Source organism: Carassius carassius, chromosome 3 (assembly GCF_963082965.1).
Source record: "Carassius carassius chromosome 3, fCarCar2.1, whole genome shotgun sequence".
In the NCBI taxonomy this organism is placed as follows: Eukaryota; Metazoa; Chordata; class Actinopteri; order Cypriniformes; family Cyprinidae; genus Carassius; species Carassius carassius.
Genome location: NC_081757.1, coordinates 8,795,778 through 8,810,985, shown reverse-complemented (window position 1 = coordinate 8,810,985; position 15,208 = coordinate 8,795,778). Strand labels below are relative to the sequence as shown.

The following is a 15,208-nucleotide window of genomic DNA, read 5'->3' as shown; positions in this document are numbered from 1 at the left end:
AACAATGCAGTGGTCGCCCCAATGCAACCGCTTAAAAAATTTAGTCGCACAGGCAGAAAAAATGGTTGCAAAATGTGACCATTTGGTCACAGTCTGGAGCCCTGTATTAGCCTTAGAAATGTGGCTCACAGTTTAGTTTGAGGGCCAATTCTCACTATTAACTAATTATTAATTACGACTTTTTCCTCAGTAAACTTCTAATTTGCTGCTTAAGGGATGTTTACCCAAAAATGAAAATTTTATGTTAATCTGCTTACTTCCAGGTAGTGTTGTCACGGTACTAAAATTTCTGTATCCGGTACCAATACCAGTAAAAAATCCACAGTTCTTGATACCAATTTCAGTACCAAAGCAAAACACAATCCAAACTGTGTACATATTTAATTTAAAAGGGCTTTTGAATTTTAAAGCCAAGAATAACAACTAAGTTGTGGAACTGGTTTTCTGACTGATGCGACACAATGTTAACCATTTGTACATTCTCTAGCACGCATATTTTAGATTTAAGATTTACAGTTCATTTAAATGCCTCTGGTGTGTAAAAGTAGTAAATATCAACATGTTTTTTTACCCTAATAAAAGTTCTAGGAGCATTAAATAGTTAATAAAGAAACTTCATTCTAATGCTCATTATATTAGCGTTAGCAGTTCTTATGCTAATGATTAAATACTCTAATAACAGTGTTGATTTCAATCTGAAATTCAAATTAAAATATTTATTAATATTCATAACAGAACAGACACTCACTCTATTTGTGGCGGCATATATATTCAGCAGGAGGTGCTTGTAGAGTGCGAGAGAGAGGTTTCCCCGGTAACGGCTGTAATCAGATCATCACAAACGCTGCTCAAGCATTACAAGCAAGATGAAATGAAAATGAGATCCATCATTTTCTGAAGACCGTCGGTTTTCTTCAGAAATACAGTGAAATAAAAACACCCACACCGGGTTTCGACTTTTATGCGTGCAGTGCTCATGTTTATTCAACGAAGTCAAAGCCTTTTGGAAAATCTGTTTGTGGCGGTCAGTTTTGATATTGCGGCAGACCACCACAAATAAATCAATGTATGGGAAACACAATGAAACTTACATGCTTGAACTCTTTCATTTGATCTTAGTTTGATGTTTCCTTATTTTGATGTCGCCACGTCCCAGTGTTTTTATGAAGAGAGCGCATTTGCGCACTTATCGGGTAGCCCATCAAGAACCGGGTTGACCGGGTACTCGGTACCACCAGTACTTAAAAAAATCTGGAACCATAACATTTTACATTTTTTAGTACCAACTTGGTAAAGAAGTACCGGGTCTTTTGACAAGACTACTCCCAGAGCATCCAAGATGTAGGTGACTTTGTTTCTTCAGTAGAACACAAACAAAGATTTTTTAACTCAAACCGTTGCAGTTTGTAAGCAGATAAACATCAAATTTTCATTTTTGGGTAAACTATTCCTTTAATAATAGTTAGTAAGGTAGTTGTTAAGTTGAGGTTTTTGGTAAGATCAAGGTTTCTAAAATAAGGCAACGGAAGAGTAAGGCATTAATCAGTGTTTTATAGGTACTAATAAACAGCCAATATGCTAGTATACATGCTAATAAGCAACTAGTTAATAGTGAGAATTGATGCCTAAACTAAAGTTTTACAGAAATATGCATATCAAATATGATACAGTGGTCTTTACAGGGTTAAAACTGCATAGGCCCAACAATATGACACTGGCTGAATAGGAAAATTGACAATTTTGGTTTCCAAATGAATTTCGATGGTGTCATGCTCTCGACAGCCAATAATAAATAAACACATTGTGGTCATTAAAAATGTTTATTCATGCTGCATGTGTGAACCAGTATTTAATTCAGTCTGGGCCGTGTTTTCTTTTACTTTGCGTCCGTGACTTTTACAGATGAGGGCATGTCAGGCAACCTGTCCATGTCGCCATCTGCCTAATTTGGCTTTTACTTAGTAACAGATGAATTTGTTATAAAATACTGCTGAGTTTGAGGCACAGACATATCAGCAATTACATGGTTAGTTGTATATTATTTGCTTTCTGCTGTTTTTCTCTGTTGACTGTCAGAACAATCATTTGAGAAGCGCTGGCCTAAGCTAGTGTATTTGCCGTGCATTTTGTTTATACTGACAAATGGTTTAAATAGATGCCTAAACTGCATGTTTTGCACGTAACAGAGCATTTGGACATTGTAAGTCCTGGCAAGAAAAGAACGGGCTCATAAAACAGGACAGAGATATAGATAGTAGTTGGGAGTGAGTGTGTGAACATAACATTTGCTCTGCTGACCACAGCTGTGCTGTGTGTGAGACACACATTCATGAGTCGGCAGCTCACACACATTTTTTTTATACAACCTTGGCAAAGACCTTATTTTAAACCTCTTTTATTCCATAATTTGACATGTTTCTGAGCAAAACAAGATATTGAATTAATAAAATGTTGGACGACACTCGATTTCAATCCATCTGGGATTGAATGGACTGCAAGTGTTTGTGTCAGAGTCAAGTTGCTTGAGAGGTTGGAACAATAAAAAAAATAAAAAGAGATTTGTAATATTAGAGAAATTGTATATAAATCCACGGTTTTATGTGAGTTAAAAGTAAAAGTGTTAAAAATGTCTTTGTTAGTTGAAATAAAGGTGATATATATTTAGATTTTACATTCTGTTGACTTTACCTTACAACTTTCGTGATCGTTCAGATTTATTAGATTGTTTGTGTAGGTTTGAAAGGAAGGAAGACAGAAAATGAATCTTCAGTTGTGTATTTCAGTCGTGTCCCAGAGTGAATGACCTCACTCTTATTAAGTTGCTCATTTAGAACAGATTCGTAAACACAGTGTTTGCTGCAAGCATCTGGAAGCAGGTCTGCGTAATAAAGTACAAACTGAAAATTGATCTGTAAAACAGTCCACACAATAACACCTCACTGCATCTGCTCCGGTGATGCAAAGCTCATCAACTCAAGAATGGCCCTTTCTACTGTATCTCTAATGACAATGGTGAGTCATATGAAGATTTGTGTAAAAGTTAATGAATTGCCCAGATGTGTGTGATTCGTTAAGAAAGTACACCTCCTTTTATCCTCCCTGAGGTCCTTAGATTTACATTCCTCAGAAGCGAGTTCGACAACACTTTGGAAAATTGTGCTGTTATTCAAATCAGTCTCTGCGATTCCCCTCCAGATGCCGGTTACTCATCAATATCAGAATCCTCCCTACAGTTCAGTTCTATACTTCTTCATTAACTTCATCCCGCATGGAATTGTCATTGGTTTTTATTCTACAACCCGAATTCCGGAAAAGTTGGGACGTTTTTTAAATTTTAATAAAATGAAAACTAAAAGACTTTCAAATCACATGAGCCAACATTTTATTCACAATAGAACATAGATAACATAGCAAATGTTTAAACTGAGAAAGTTTAAAATTTTATGCACAAAATGAGCTCATTTCTATTTTGATTTCTGCTACAGGTCTCAAAATAGTTGGGACGGGGCATGTTTACCATGGTGTAGCATCTCCTTTTCTTTTCAAAACAGTTTGAAGACGTCTGGGCATTGAGGCTATGAGTTGCTGGAGTTTTGCTGTTGGAATTTGGTCCCATTCTTGCCTTATATAGATTTCCAGCTGCTGAAGAGTTCGTGGTCGTCTTTGACGTATTTTTCGTTTAATGATGCGCCAAATGTTCTCTATAGGTGAAAGATCTGGACTGCAGGCAGGCCAGGTTAGCACCCGGACTCTTCTACGACGAAGCCATGCTGTTGTTATAGCTGCAGTATGTGGTTTTGCATTGTCCTGCTGAAATAAACAAGGCCTTCCCTGAAATAGACGTTGTTTGGAGGGAAGCATATGTTGCTCTAAAACCTTTATATACCTTTCAGCATTCACAGAGCCTTCCAAAACATGCAAGCTGCCCATACCGTATGCACTTATGCACCCCCATACCATCAGAGATGCTGGCTTTTGAACTGAACGCTGATAACATGCTGGAAGGTCTCCCTCCTCTTTAGCCCGGAGGACACGGCGTCCGTGATTTCCAACAAGAATGTCAAATTTGGACTCGTCTGACCATAAAACACTATTCCACTTTGAAATAGTCCATTTTAAATGAGCCTTGGCCCACAGGACACGACGGCGCTTCTGGACCATGTTCACATATGGCTTCCTTTTTGCATGATAGAGCTTTAGTTGGCATCTGCTGATGGCACGGCGGATTGTGTTTACCGACAGTGGTTTCTGAAAGTATTTCTGGGCCCATTTAGTAATGTCATTGACACAATCATGCCGATGAGGGATGCAGTGTCGTCTGAGAGCCCGAAGACCACGGGCATCCAATAAAGGTCTCCGGCCTTGTCCCTTACGCACAGAGATTTCTCCAGTTTCTCTGAATCTTTTGATGATGTTATGCACTGTAGATGATGAGATTTGCAAAGCCTTTGCAATTTGACGTTGAGGAACATTGTTTTTAAAGTTTTCCACAATTTTTTTACGCAGTCTTTCACAGATTGGAGAGCCTCTGCCCATCTTTACTTCTGAGAGACTCTGCTTCTCTAAGACAACGCTTTTATAGCTAATCATGTTACAGACCTGATATCAATTAACTTAATTAATCACTAGATGTTCTCCCAGCTGAATCTTTTCAAAACTGCTTGCTTTTTTAGCCATTTGTTGCCCCCGTGCCAACTTTTTTGAGACCTGTAGCAGGCATTAAATTTTAAATGAGCTAATTAAGTGGATAAAAGTGTAAAATTTCTCAGTTTAAACATTTGCTACGTTATCTATGTTCTATTGTGAATAAAATATTGGCTCATGTGATTTGAAATTCCTTTAGTTTTCATTTTATTAAAATTTAAAAAACGTCCCAACTTTTCCGGAATTCGGGTTGTACAATAGCCAGTCATTTATTTTATGGTATTGTGAATCACACAGCTTACATCTCTGAGGATGATGAAAGCTCAAATATCTCTTTCTTTATTCTTTTGTCTTCTTTTATGTAGAGATAATGCATGTTATATTTCAAAAGTTATTGTTTAGCGAGTTGGCTTTGCCAGTGTTTTTTTTTTTTCAGTAACCATTGGTGATGCTTCTACAGAATATTTACACAAAATTGTGTAAGCAGATATTAGAAATGACTCAAAGACAAGCTTTTTCTGTTGAATTGAAAATTGGAATACATAAAGAAATGAATATTTGTAATAAATGTTTAAAAAGTTATTGGTAATGTCCTTTCTTGATATTTTCTGCACAAAAAAAAAAAATTGAATATTAAAAAAAATGTAATTAAATGTTGTGTTAAGTTGAATAAAATACTGTCAAATTATTTTTAAAACAACCCAGGCATTACAGTTTTTCATTTAAAGAAAAAACTCTAATATCACTAATTGTAACATTAGATGCACCAAGCAGAATTTAAAATAAACATTATTTCTTGATATTTTCTGAGGAAATAAAAATAGAATATCAAATATAAAAATATATATAAAGATACTGCATAAAGATTAATAAAATACTGTAAAAATTCTACTTAAAACAACCCATGCATATATTTCCAGTTATTCATTAAAATAAACAAAAAAACCTGTTTTTTTGTTATGATGCAAATGAATAATTGAATCAGTGATTTGAATCGATTTATTTAAATAGACATTAATTCAAACTTAGCAACTGTAATATCATTTTTGCATTAACACTCTTCTATATTTTCAAGTCACAAGAGAAGAGTTGTGAAGCACACAGAAGCAATGTCTTCAGAGTTTACAACGTTATTTTTAAATGGTACTGAATAGCTCAGTATAGCAGCTAGATATTGGGCTATTTTGATATCAACATCAGCTGATAACATGTGCTTTTTGCAATTAACACATTTTTGCTTGCCTTTTTTCTAAAAATCTACTGAAATCCACTGAAACCTACGACTGATACTTCACGATTTCCATTTTAAAATATGTTGAGTCAAAGTTAATTCTCTTGTCTCGTTCTCTCTCTACAGGTGTATAACATGTTTCAACACCAGAATTTGGGTGTGAGGATCCATATCCGGGTCACCAAGTTGGTTCTCCTGCACACCCGTCCAGTAAGTGTACAAACATCTAGATCTATGTACATCATGACTCAACCTGCCATTTATCCATAGCCTTGCTGTTTTATTCCTGTCCTCAGGACCTGCGATGTTATCCTCACTGAGTGTGTGTGTGCTTGTGTGTGTATCCTCAAAAGCATAGTAAAACCTAATTTTTTTTGACATTGTGGGGACCGCAGGCCAGGAGAAAAATGATTAAAAATAGTAAATGATGTTTATCTGAAAGTGTAACAATGCAAACAGGTTTTCTTTAAGGGGTAGGTTTAGGGTTAGGGGAAAGAAAATATAGTTTGGTCAATAAAAAAGCAATAGAAGGCTATGGAAAGTCCCCACAATTCACGGAAACAAACGTGTGTGTGTTTAACTACTGGTTTTCCCCTTCATTTTATTGCTGGATTTCATTCTCTCCAAAGGCTCCAGAGAGTCTGCCAGAAGGTTTTTTGAATGCTCACCTCTGAAATGATGTATGTCCGGATGTCACTGATTAGCCATTAGTGTGAATATGTAGTGATGCTTCAGGGCAAAGCCTTTGGACTCACAGTCTCTGATGTCTCACAGTCTCCACGTACAACGGCAATTCTCAAATCCCTGTTTATTTCAGTATGTGAGCGATGAATCAACAATTCCCACTTCATGTCAGCGGGAGTCAAAGTGTCACATGATCTTTCAGAAATCATTCTAAAATGTTGATTTGCTGCTCAAGAAACATTTACTATCAACAAATATGTGTACAGTAAAACACTCTAATGACTAGCAAGTAGCAAAGTAGCAAATCATGATTCATGTAAACACTATCATCATAAAACCCAAATTTTGATTTGGAATTGACTGACGTTTAATGCTTTGATTGTGTTCAAATGACCACAGAAGAATATGTTACTTCAGAACTTCTTACAAATATAGTGGGAAGTGTCTAATTTACAGTTTTGCTGAAGTCTGTAAACCAGATTCTAATTGTCTAGTGTGTTTCTTAGGAAAAGCTGAAGGTGGGCCACCATGGAGAAAAAGCCCTGGAGAGCTTCTGTCACTGGCAGCATGAGGAATACGGCGCACGATACCTGGGAAACAATCACGTTCCTGGGAGCAGAGATGATCCTCCTCCTGTGGACGTGGCTGTGCTGGTCACCAGGTACTTATGAATCACGCTTTGATGAGTACATATGGAACTCAAGTTCACACTCAAGTGACATTCACTAAAACTAGTACTTGACGATATGGCAAAAAAAATTTAATTAAAAACTAGTCAACTTGAAACTGTAACTACAACATGATTCAAGTAACTTTTTCTTTATTAACCCTCTTGTTGTCAACATGATGTAAATGTTAAACAAATCACTTTTTAAATATCTTTGCAGAAAAGATGCATGAATTACAACTACATCTTGTACTATTTATTCAGAATTAATACAAGGAAAATGCTTAAAAAAAATTCTCAAAAGTCAAGGTAATTCAAATTCAAAATATATAACACCAGTAGATTATTATTAATGTTCTGTAAAAACAATGCAAACATAAAATATCAGACATGTAGTAATTCTTAACAGGTTTTTTAATTAGATTTTTCTGCTTTTTATTGTTGTTGTTTACTTCTATGTAAACAACTCTTGCATCAAGTTAATACATTTTTCCTATTCCACTGCCCTCATCACTTCTTTGTCAATACAAAAGTGAATTCTGTGTGAATGACACCTAGCGATATATTGTACTTCTGGTCCTTCGAAGAGTGTGTCACCCGTGAGTGGTTCATCACGTGTGCCGGCATTATCATTGGCATATTGTCAAAGTGGCTATTTCTAACATTTGGTAATATTTCTATTTAATCGTGAATCCTCGATTTAAAAAAAAAAAAAAATCGTGGCAAAACATTAAATTCGAATTAATCCTTAAAATCTGAAAAATTGCTCAGCCCTAACTAAAACCGACCAAAACACCAGTTGATTAAAAGACACTAACCAAAAACGATAAATAGAAGTTAGTTAAGAGACAAGATTGTGTAGAATTTGAAAGATATAGACAAAAGCAGACACTTTACTTCTGTTTCCAAATACTGTTTTGGCCCATCACATCTGCACAGATTTTATTGCTCTTTTACGTCTTGCCGTTTTGTCACACACATTCTTTGAAGTTTGGTTTCTTTCAGCTCTTGGCTGCTTAAGACAGATTTAACCTTTTTTCATCCCTTTTATTGGGATCCAACACAATTTGAACCCGCCAGTATCGGAGCTGTGATAGAGCCTAATAATCCTTCTGTCAGCGAGACAGATTTGCTTCCGATCTTCATCTTTTCACTACAACAGATTACTCACGGCAGCCAAAACACGGCATTCCCGGCACGGGATTAGGGTTTATTAGCGTACTGTAATTTTCAGTGTCCAAAAAAGTAAAGAAAAAGAAAATCCTTTTGTTAAAATGACTCATGTGAGCCTGTCAGATACTATCTGTCATCCCGGGCCCGAGAAGCTTGCAGGGAGAGTCAGCACACACAGAGACTGCCTTTGTTCCCCCTGAGCCGGGTTAAATATGAGCTCCGTCAGTGTACAAAAGCAGCTCTCTGTAAGGATGCGGCGTACAGGAGCAACATCTGTCTCAGCTTGTATGCCAAGATGGCTCGGGGCAGCGGGAATGCATCCAAGAAAATTAAGGTTTGACAAGGTGTGCCTCGGTTTCCCCTCTCACAGCTTTGTTGGAGCTGTCAGTGCCTCGTCCCAGGTTCCCGCGGCACTTGCTGACTGAAGAAAGATTATCTTCTTAATGCTTCTATGGCCGCATTCACACCACGCTTTTCACTACTCTTTTGAGAACTTAAACTCATTCAGGCCTTCGCTGAGATCCGTCATAAAATCATTACTTACCGATCTATGTTTTATAAGAGCTGTTCCGGGTAGAGCCCGAGCACTAGGGCTGGCATCACTCTGCCCGTGTACTGTACGGTAACATGCTGTGTTACATGCATGGTTGTAGTTTACAGCTGCGAGAAGTCATAGTGATTTTATGATTAGCATTATTTCAAACACTGCTGTCTGTATGCATACAGATCTGTAACTTACAGACATTCACTTATGAATTTAAATGCGATTGTTGTGCGTCATTTTGAATTCAATTTAGAATGCTTGAATTTGGATTCAATTTGAATTGGGTTGACAAACAAAATGTAGAATCGAATTTGATGTGAATCCACAGTAGCTTTCAAGTTCAGGTTAGTAAGATATATATTTTTAAGAAAACTTTTTAAAAACTGATTTCTGAAGGATCATGTGACCCTGAAGACTGGAGTAATAATGCTGAAAATTCAGCTTTGCATCACAGGAATAAATAAAATTTTACAGTATGTTAAAATAGTAAGTGGCTTTTTAAAATTTTAATATTTCACAGTATTACAGATTTTTCTGTATTTTTATTCAAATAAATGCAGCCTTGGTGAGCAGAAGAGACTTATTTCAAAAACATTAATACATTTTACAGACCACTTTTGAACAGTGGTGTATGCAGAATTATTATGAATTAAAAATCAAAGAAATTAATATTCATATAAGAAGAAAGTTGTTCATATTCTTTTTACTGGAAAATTCTTGACAAACATTGAATGCTGCTTGACAAATCCATGTTTAAAAGTTTTGAAAAAAAAAACCTTTAATAATTTATGGGCCTTACAGACAGATAGATAGATAGATAGATAGATAGATAGATAGATAGATAGATAGATAGATAGATAGATACTGCAGATAGATAGATAGATACTGTAGATAGATAGATAGATAGATAGATACTGTAGATAGATAGATAGATAGATAGATAGATAGATAGATAGATAGATAGATAGATAGATAGATAGATAGATACTGTAGATAGATAGATAGATACTGTAGATAGATAGATAGATAGATAGATAGATAGATAGATAGATAGATAGATAGATACTGTAGATAGATAGATACTGTAGATAGATAGATACTGTAGATAGATAGATACTGTAGATAGATAGATACTGTAGATAGATAGATAGATAGACAGACAGACAGACAGATAGACAGACAGACAGACAGATAGATAGATAGATAGATAGATAGATAGATAGATAGATAGATAGATAGATAGATATTAGCTGGATTTTATTTAAGTACGTCTCTAAACCACCAAATTACAAAGGTTATATAATGCCATGAAATGTAAGATAGTCAAGAGAGATGATCATTTACCATGTTTTACACAGCAGTCTCTGTAAGCGTTTACTAAACAGGTCTGATTATTATGTAATGTTGGCACCTCTAGATTTCCGCACGAGTTTCCAAATTGGAAGTCTGACTTTCTGTTGCACCTTTCCAAGTAGGAAGTTGGAAATTCTGACTTTCCGAGTCGAATGGAACGCAGCATTAGCTCCTATTATGAAGTATGATGTCAGAAATGCTTTCATTTGGGTGGTTTTGCGACAGTTGGGACAGTGTGGCCGGTCATATCCTCCACACACGTCAGTGCTAATGGAAATCAGCGCTCCTAACTGTATCCCTTCCCAGCCGTTCGTTGCTGAACAGGATCTGTATTCAGCACCCAGCTGTGTGTCACATTCACTTAAGCTGTAAAAGAACAAGAAGGAAAACCAGAAGCTTACATCAAAAACCCTTTGGAATAGAGGGACATCAGACAGCCAACATGACACGTCAAACAGCACGTATGGTGAAATGTTTGATGACTGCAGATTCACAACAAGAGACATTAATCTTAGCTGTCTGACATTTAGTAAACAGCAACGTCTTTGTTCATTCGAAAAGACTATATGATTCCTTTTTTCTTTTTCTGTCGAACCACCTCAAAAGTCCTATGATGTTTTAGTTTGTCATTTGTTTACCACCAATGTTGGGGAAACTACTTTGAAAATGTAGCTTTCCAATCTACAGCCTGCTTATAATTTAAGTACACTACAAAACATAGTCAACTTCACTACTAACAAAAGATAATAATGTTAGGCAGCTCACTTTTTTCATATTTCATTCAGAGGTCATGTGTGAACAGAATCTGCACTGTGCAACAAATCTGTACTTTACAACAAATCTGTACTGTATGATTAACAGATCTGAGATTAGGGTGCTTTAAAAATGTTTTTTGAGCCATTTATGAAGTTCTGACAGAGTTGATGCAATCACTCCACTCCATTTAGGTCTAATCCTGTGACAACAGATTTTAAAATTTTAATTATTTACATTGCAGAAGGAAATATTGTCAAACTGGACAGATACGGAAACTAAAGAGCTTTTCTCCAGATGTTTAACGATGTTATTTTAGTATTATTATTATAGTATTTATTTATTAATATTTAGAATTACCGTTTTTTGAATACTTTTTTAAGTGTTAGTAATTTTGCTATGTGCTATTTTGAGTGAGTGATTTATAAAGCTTTATTCGTTCAGTTGGCTAGTTCGCTGTAGGATACTTACCAAGACGGGCATTTTGACACAATTATGTGTGAATTTGTCCATTTAAACACAATACTTCAGAGAGATCTTATATTTGATAGGTAAAATTTGATAGCCTGAATGCACTGTAAGCGTCTGCTAAATGCATAATTTTTTTTTTTTTTTTAAACACGATACTTCAGAGAGAGCTTAATAGTTGCGTGCGTTCTGAAGCGCGGGTTTGTGCTTCGGATGTGCACATGTACAAATCTTCTCACTGCACACACGAGCTTGCGTCCTTTGGCACTTACTGTAAATGTTTAAACTGACAAAGCTTAAATGAGTTTAGTTTAAACACAGATATCAATGTGTGCTGTTTAGGTCTAACCTGTGTGCGTGTGCTATCAGCACTTGGGTGATGACGGAATAAATGAATGTGCTCATATTCCGGCAATACGACATTCTCATTGAACAAAATGGTTTGTCCAAGTATTTTTTTTTTTCATTGCTGTTATTGTAATTTATGGGAAGCCAGAATGTGCATGCATAAACAAAAATATATTAGCTGAAACCTGTTTGTTTTACATGTTATTTATAGCAAACCATATTACAGATGCTTTGTCAGATTTAAGTTGAACCGCGGTCCCAGCGTGTGCCGAACTGTGTGTGGTGAACAAAACGGTTACATTTTTTTCACCAAACTGTCCCATCCCTAATATGTATATATACTGTATACAGTACACTCACCTGCCACTTTATTAGGTACACCTGTTCAGTTGCTTGGTAACATAAATTGATAATCAGCCAATCACATGGCAGCAACTCAATGCATTTAGGCATCTAGATGCGTTGAAGACAACTTGCTGAAGTTCAAACCGAGCATCAGAATGGGGAAGAAAGGGGATTTAAGTGACTTTGAACGTGGAATGGTTGTTGGTGCCAGACAGGTCCTGGTCTGGTCTGAGTATTTCAGAAACTGCTGATCTACTGGGGTTTTCACACGCAACCATCTCTAGGGTTTAGAGTGTGTTGGTCTGAAAAAGAGAAAATATACAGTGAGCGGCAGTTGTGTGGATGAAAATGCCTTGTTGATGTCAGAGGTCAGAGGAGAATGGGCAGACTGGTTAAAGATGATAGAAAGGCAACAGTTACTCAAATAACCACTCGTTACAACCAAGGTATACAGAATACCATCTCTGAGCACACAACACGTTGAACCCTGAAGCAGATGGGCTACAGCAGCAGAAGACCACACCGGGTGCTGCTCCTGTCAGCTAAGAACAGGAAACTGAGGCTACAGTTCACACAGGCTCACCAAAATTGGACAATAAAAGATTGGAAAAACATTGCCTGGTCTGATTAGTCTCGATTTCTGCTGCGATATTCAGATGATAGGGTCAGAATTTGGTGTAAAGAACATAAAAGCATGGATCTATCCTGTCTTGTCTCAATGGTTCAGGCTGCTGGTGGTGGTGTAATGGTGTAGGGGATATTTTCACATTTTGGGCCCCTTAGTACCAACTGAGCATTGTTTAAACACCACAGCCTACCTGAGTATTGTTCTTGACAATGACCATCCCTTTATGACTACAGTGTACCCATCTTCTGATGGCTACTTCCAGCAGGATAATGCAACATGTCACAAAGCTCACATCATCTCAGACAGGATTCTTGAACATGACAGTGAGTTCACTTTACTCAGATGGCCTCCACAGTCATCAGATCTCGATCCAGTAGAGCAGCTTTGGGATGTGGTGGAACGAGAGATTTGCATCATGGATGTGCAGCAGACAAATCTGCAGCAACTGTGTGGTGCTATCATGTCAATATGGACCAAATTCTCTGAGGAATTTCTCCAACACCTTGTTGAATCTATGTCACGAAGAATTAAGGCAGTTCTGAAGGCAAAAGGGGGTCCAACCCAGTACTAGCAAGGTGTACCCAATAAAGTGGCCAGTGGGTGAGTGAGTGAGTGAGTGTGTGTGTGTATATATATATATATATATATATATATATATATATATATATATATATATATATATATATATATTATATTATATTATATTATATTATATTATATTATATTATATTATATTATATTATATTATATTATATAGTACAGACCAATAGTTTGGACACACCTTCTCATTCAAAGAGTTTTCTTTATTTCCATGACTATGAAAATTGTGGATTCTTACTGAAGGCATCAAAACTATGAATTAACACATGTGGAATTATATATGGAATTATATACATAACAAAAAAGTGTGAAACAACTGAAAATATGTCATATTCTTGGTTCTTCAAAGTAGCCACCCTTTGCTTTGATTACTGCTTTGCACACTCTTGGCATTCTCTTGATGAGCTTCGAGTTCCCCGAGAGATGCGGTCCAGCTCACCCCTAAACCATATCGATTGGGTTCAGGTCCGGTGACTGTGGAGGCCAGGTCATCTGGTGCAACACCCCATCACTCAGCTTTCTTTAGCCCTTGATGCCTTCAGTGTGACTCTACAATTTTCATAGTCATGAAAATAAAGAAAACTCTTTGAATGAGAAGGTGTGTCCAAACTTTTGGTCTGTACTGTATATATATATATATATATATATATATATATATATATATATATATATATATATATATTTATTTATATATTTATATATATATATTAGGGGTGGAACGATACATGTATTCGTACAGAACCGTGTCAGCACGGACATCTCCGTTCAGCGCATGAGGCCTTACAATGAATACAGGCAGTTCACCCCCAATCTGGAAGGTGGTTTCCGCAGCAATGGAATGCTAAACTACAGTATTATTATATTATACTTATATTATAAGTTATGAGCTGTGTACTTCAGTTTCAACTATGACACAGAGGCAGGTACACTGATGTTTTGTTTAGTGTATTTCATTTTTATAAACTACCACCTGCGCTTTCAAGTTAGAAATGCTGTAACTGATGTTTTGTGTGTGTGTGTGTGTGTGTGTGTCAGCGCGATCACTTCAGTTTCCTTATACCAGCAGAATCAATTTTAAACACGTATTGTCTTATTATTATTATTATTAGTGTCTTATTAATAACACACACACACACACACACACACACACACACCGTGAACACACACCCGGAGCAGTGTGTGTGTGTGTCTATATATCTATATATCTCTATCTATCTATCTATCTATCTATCTATCTATCTATCTATCTATCTATCTATCTATCTATCTATCTATCTATCTATCTATCTATCTATCTATCTATATATGTGTATATGTAGTTTTTTTAATGAATTGCAAGTCACTTTGGATAAATGCATTTGCAAAATGAATAAATGTAAATGTAGTAAATGAGAAGTTTTAATACTTTTCAGCAAGAGTTGAGTAATGCAGTAAAGTCAGTGATGTCGCTGCTTTTACTGAATTACTCCCCAACACGTAGTACCACAATCCCTGCTTGTTATTTGTTAACAATTTGGTGTTTAAAAGCATAGCAGAAGTATCTGGTATTCTGGCTCTCCTCCTCACCTGTTAGTTAGTCATTATTTAAGCTAAAAAATGGTTTTGGTAAAGTCAAATTACAGGCTCTGAGGCTGCGGCCACTACCTCCCCAGAGTTCAGCCCTGCCAAAGACAATTACAAGAGGAAGCACAGCAGACATCTTTAACTCTTTGTTAGCAGATTTTAAGGCATTGGACGTGGTTGCTTTAAACTCAGGAATGCTTTTCAGTC

General features: G+C 36.4%; 1 protein-coding gene across 2 annotated transcripts in view; it reads left to right on the top strand.

Annotated features, from left to right (window-relative positions):
* adamts17 (ADAM metallopeptidase with thrombospondin type 1 motif, 17) overlaps window positions 1–15,208 on the top strand; it is a 130,192-nt gene that overhangs the window by 28,684 nt on the left and 86,300 nt on the right. For both annotated transcript variants that reach the window (XM_059527471.1, XM_059527461.1), the window contains exons 5-6: window positions 6,002–6,085; window positions 7,066–7,220. In XM_059527471.1, the coding sequence (XP_059383454.1) occupies window positions 6,002–6,085; window positions 7,066–7,220 (239 nt within the window). The remainder of the gene's footprint in view (window positions 1–6,001; window positions 6,086–7,065; window positions 7,221–15,208) is intronic.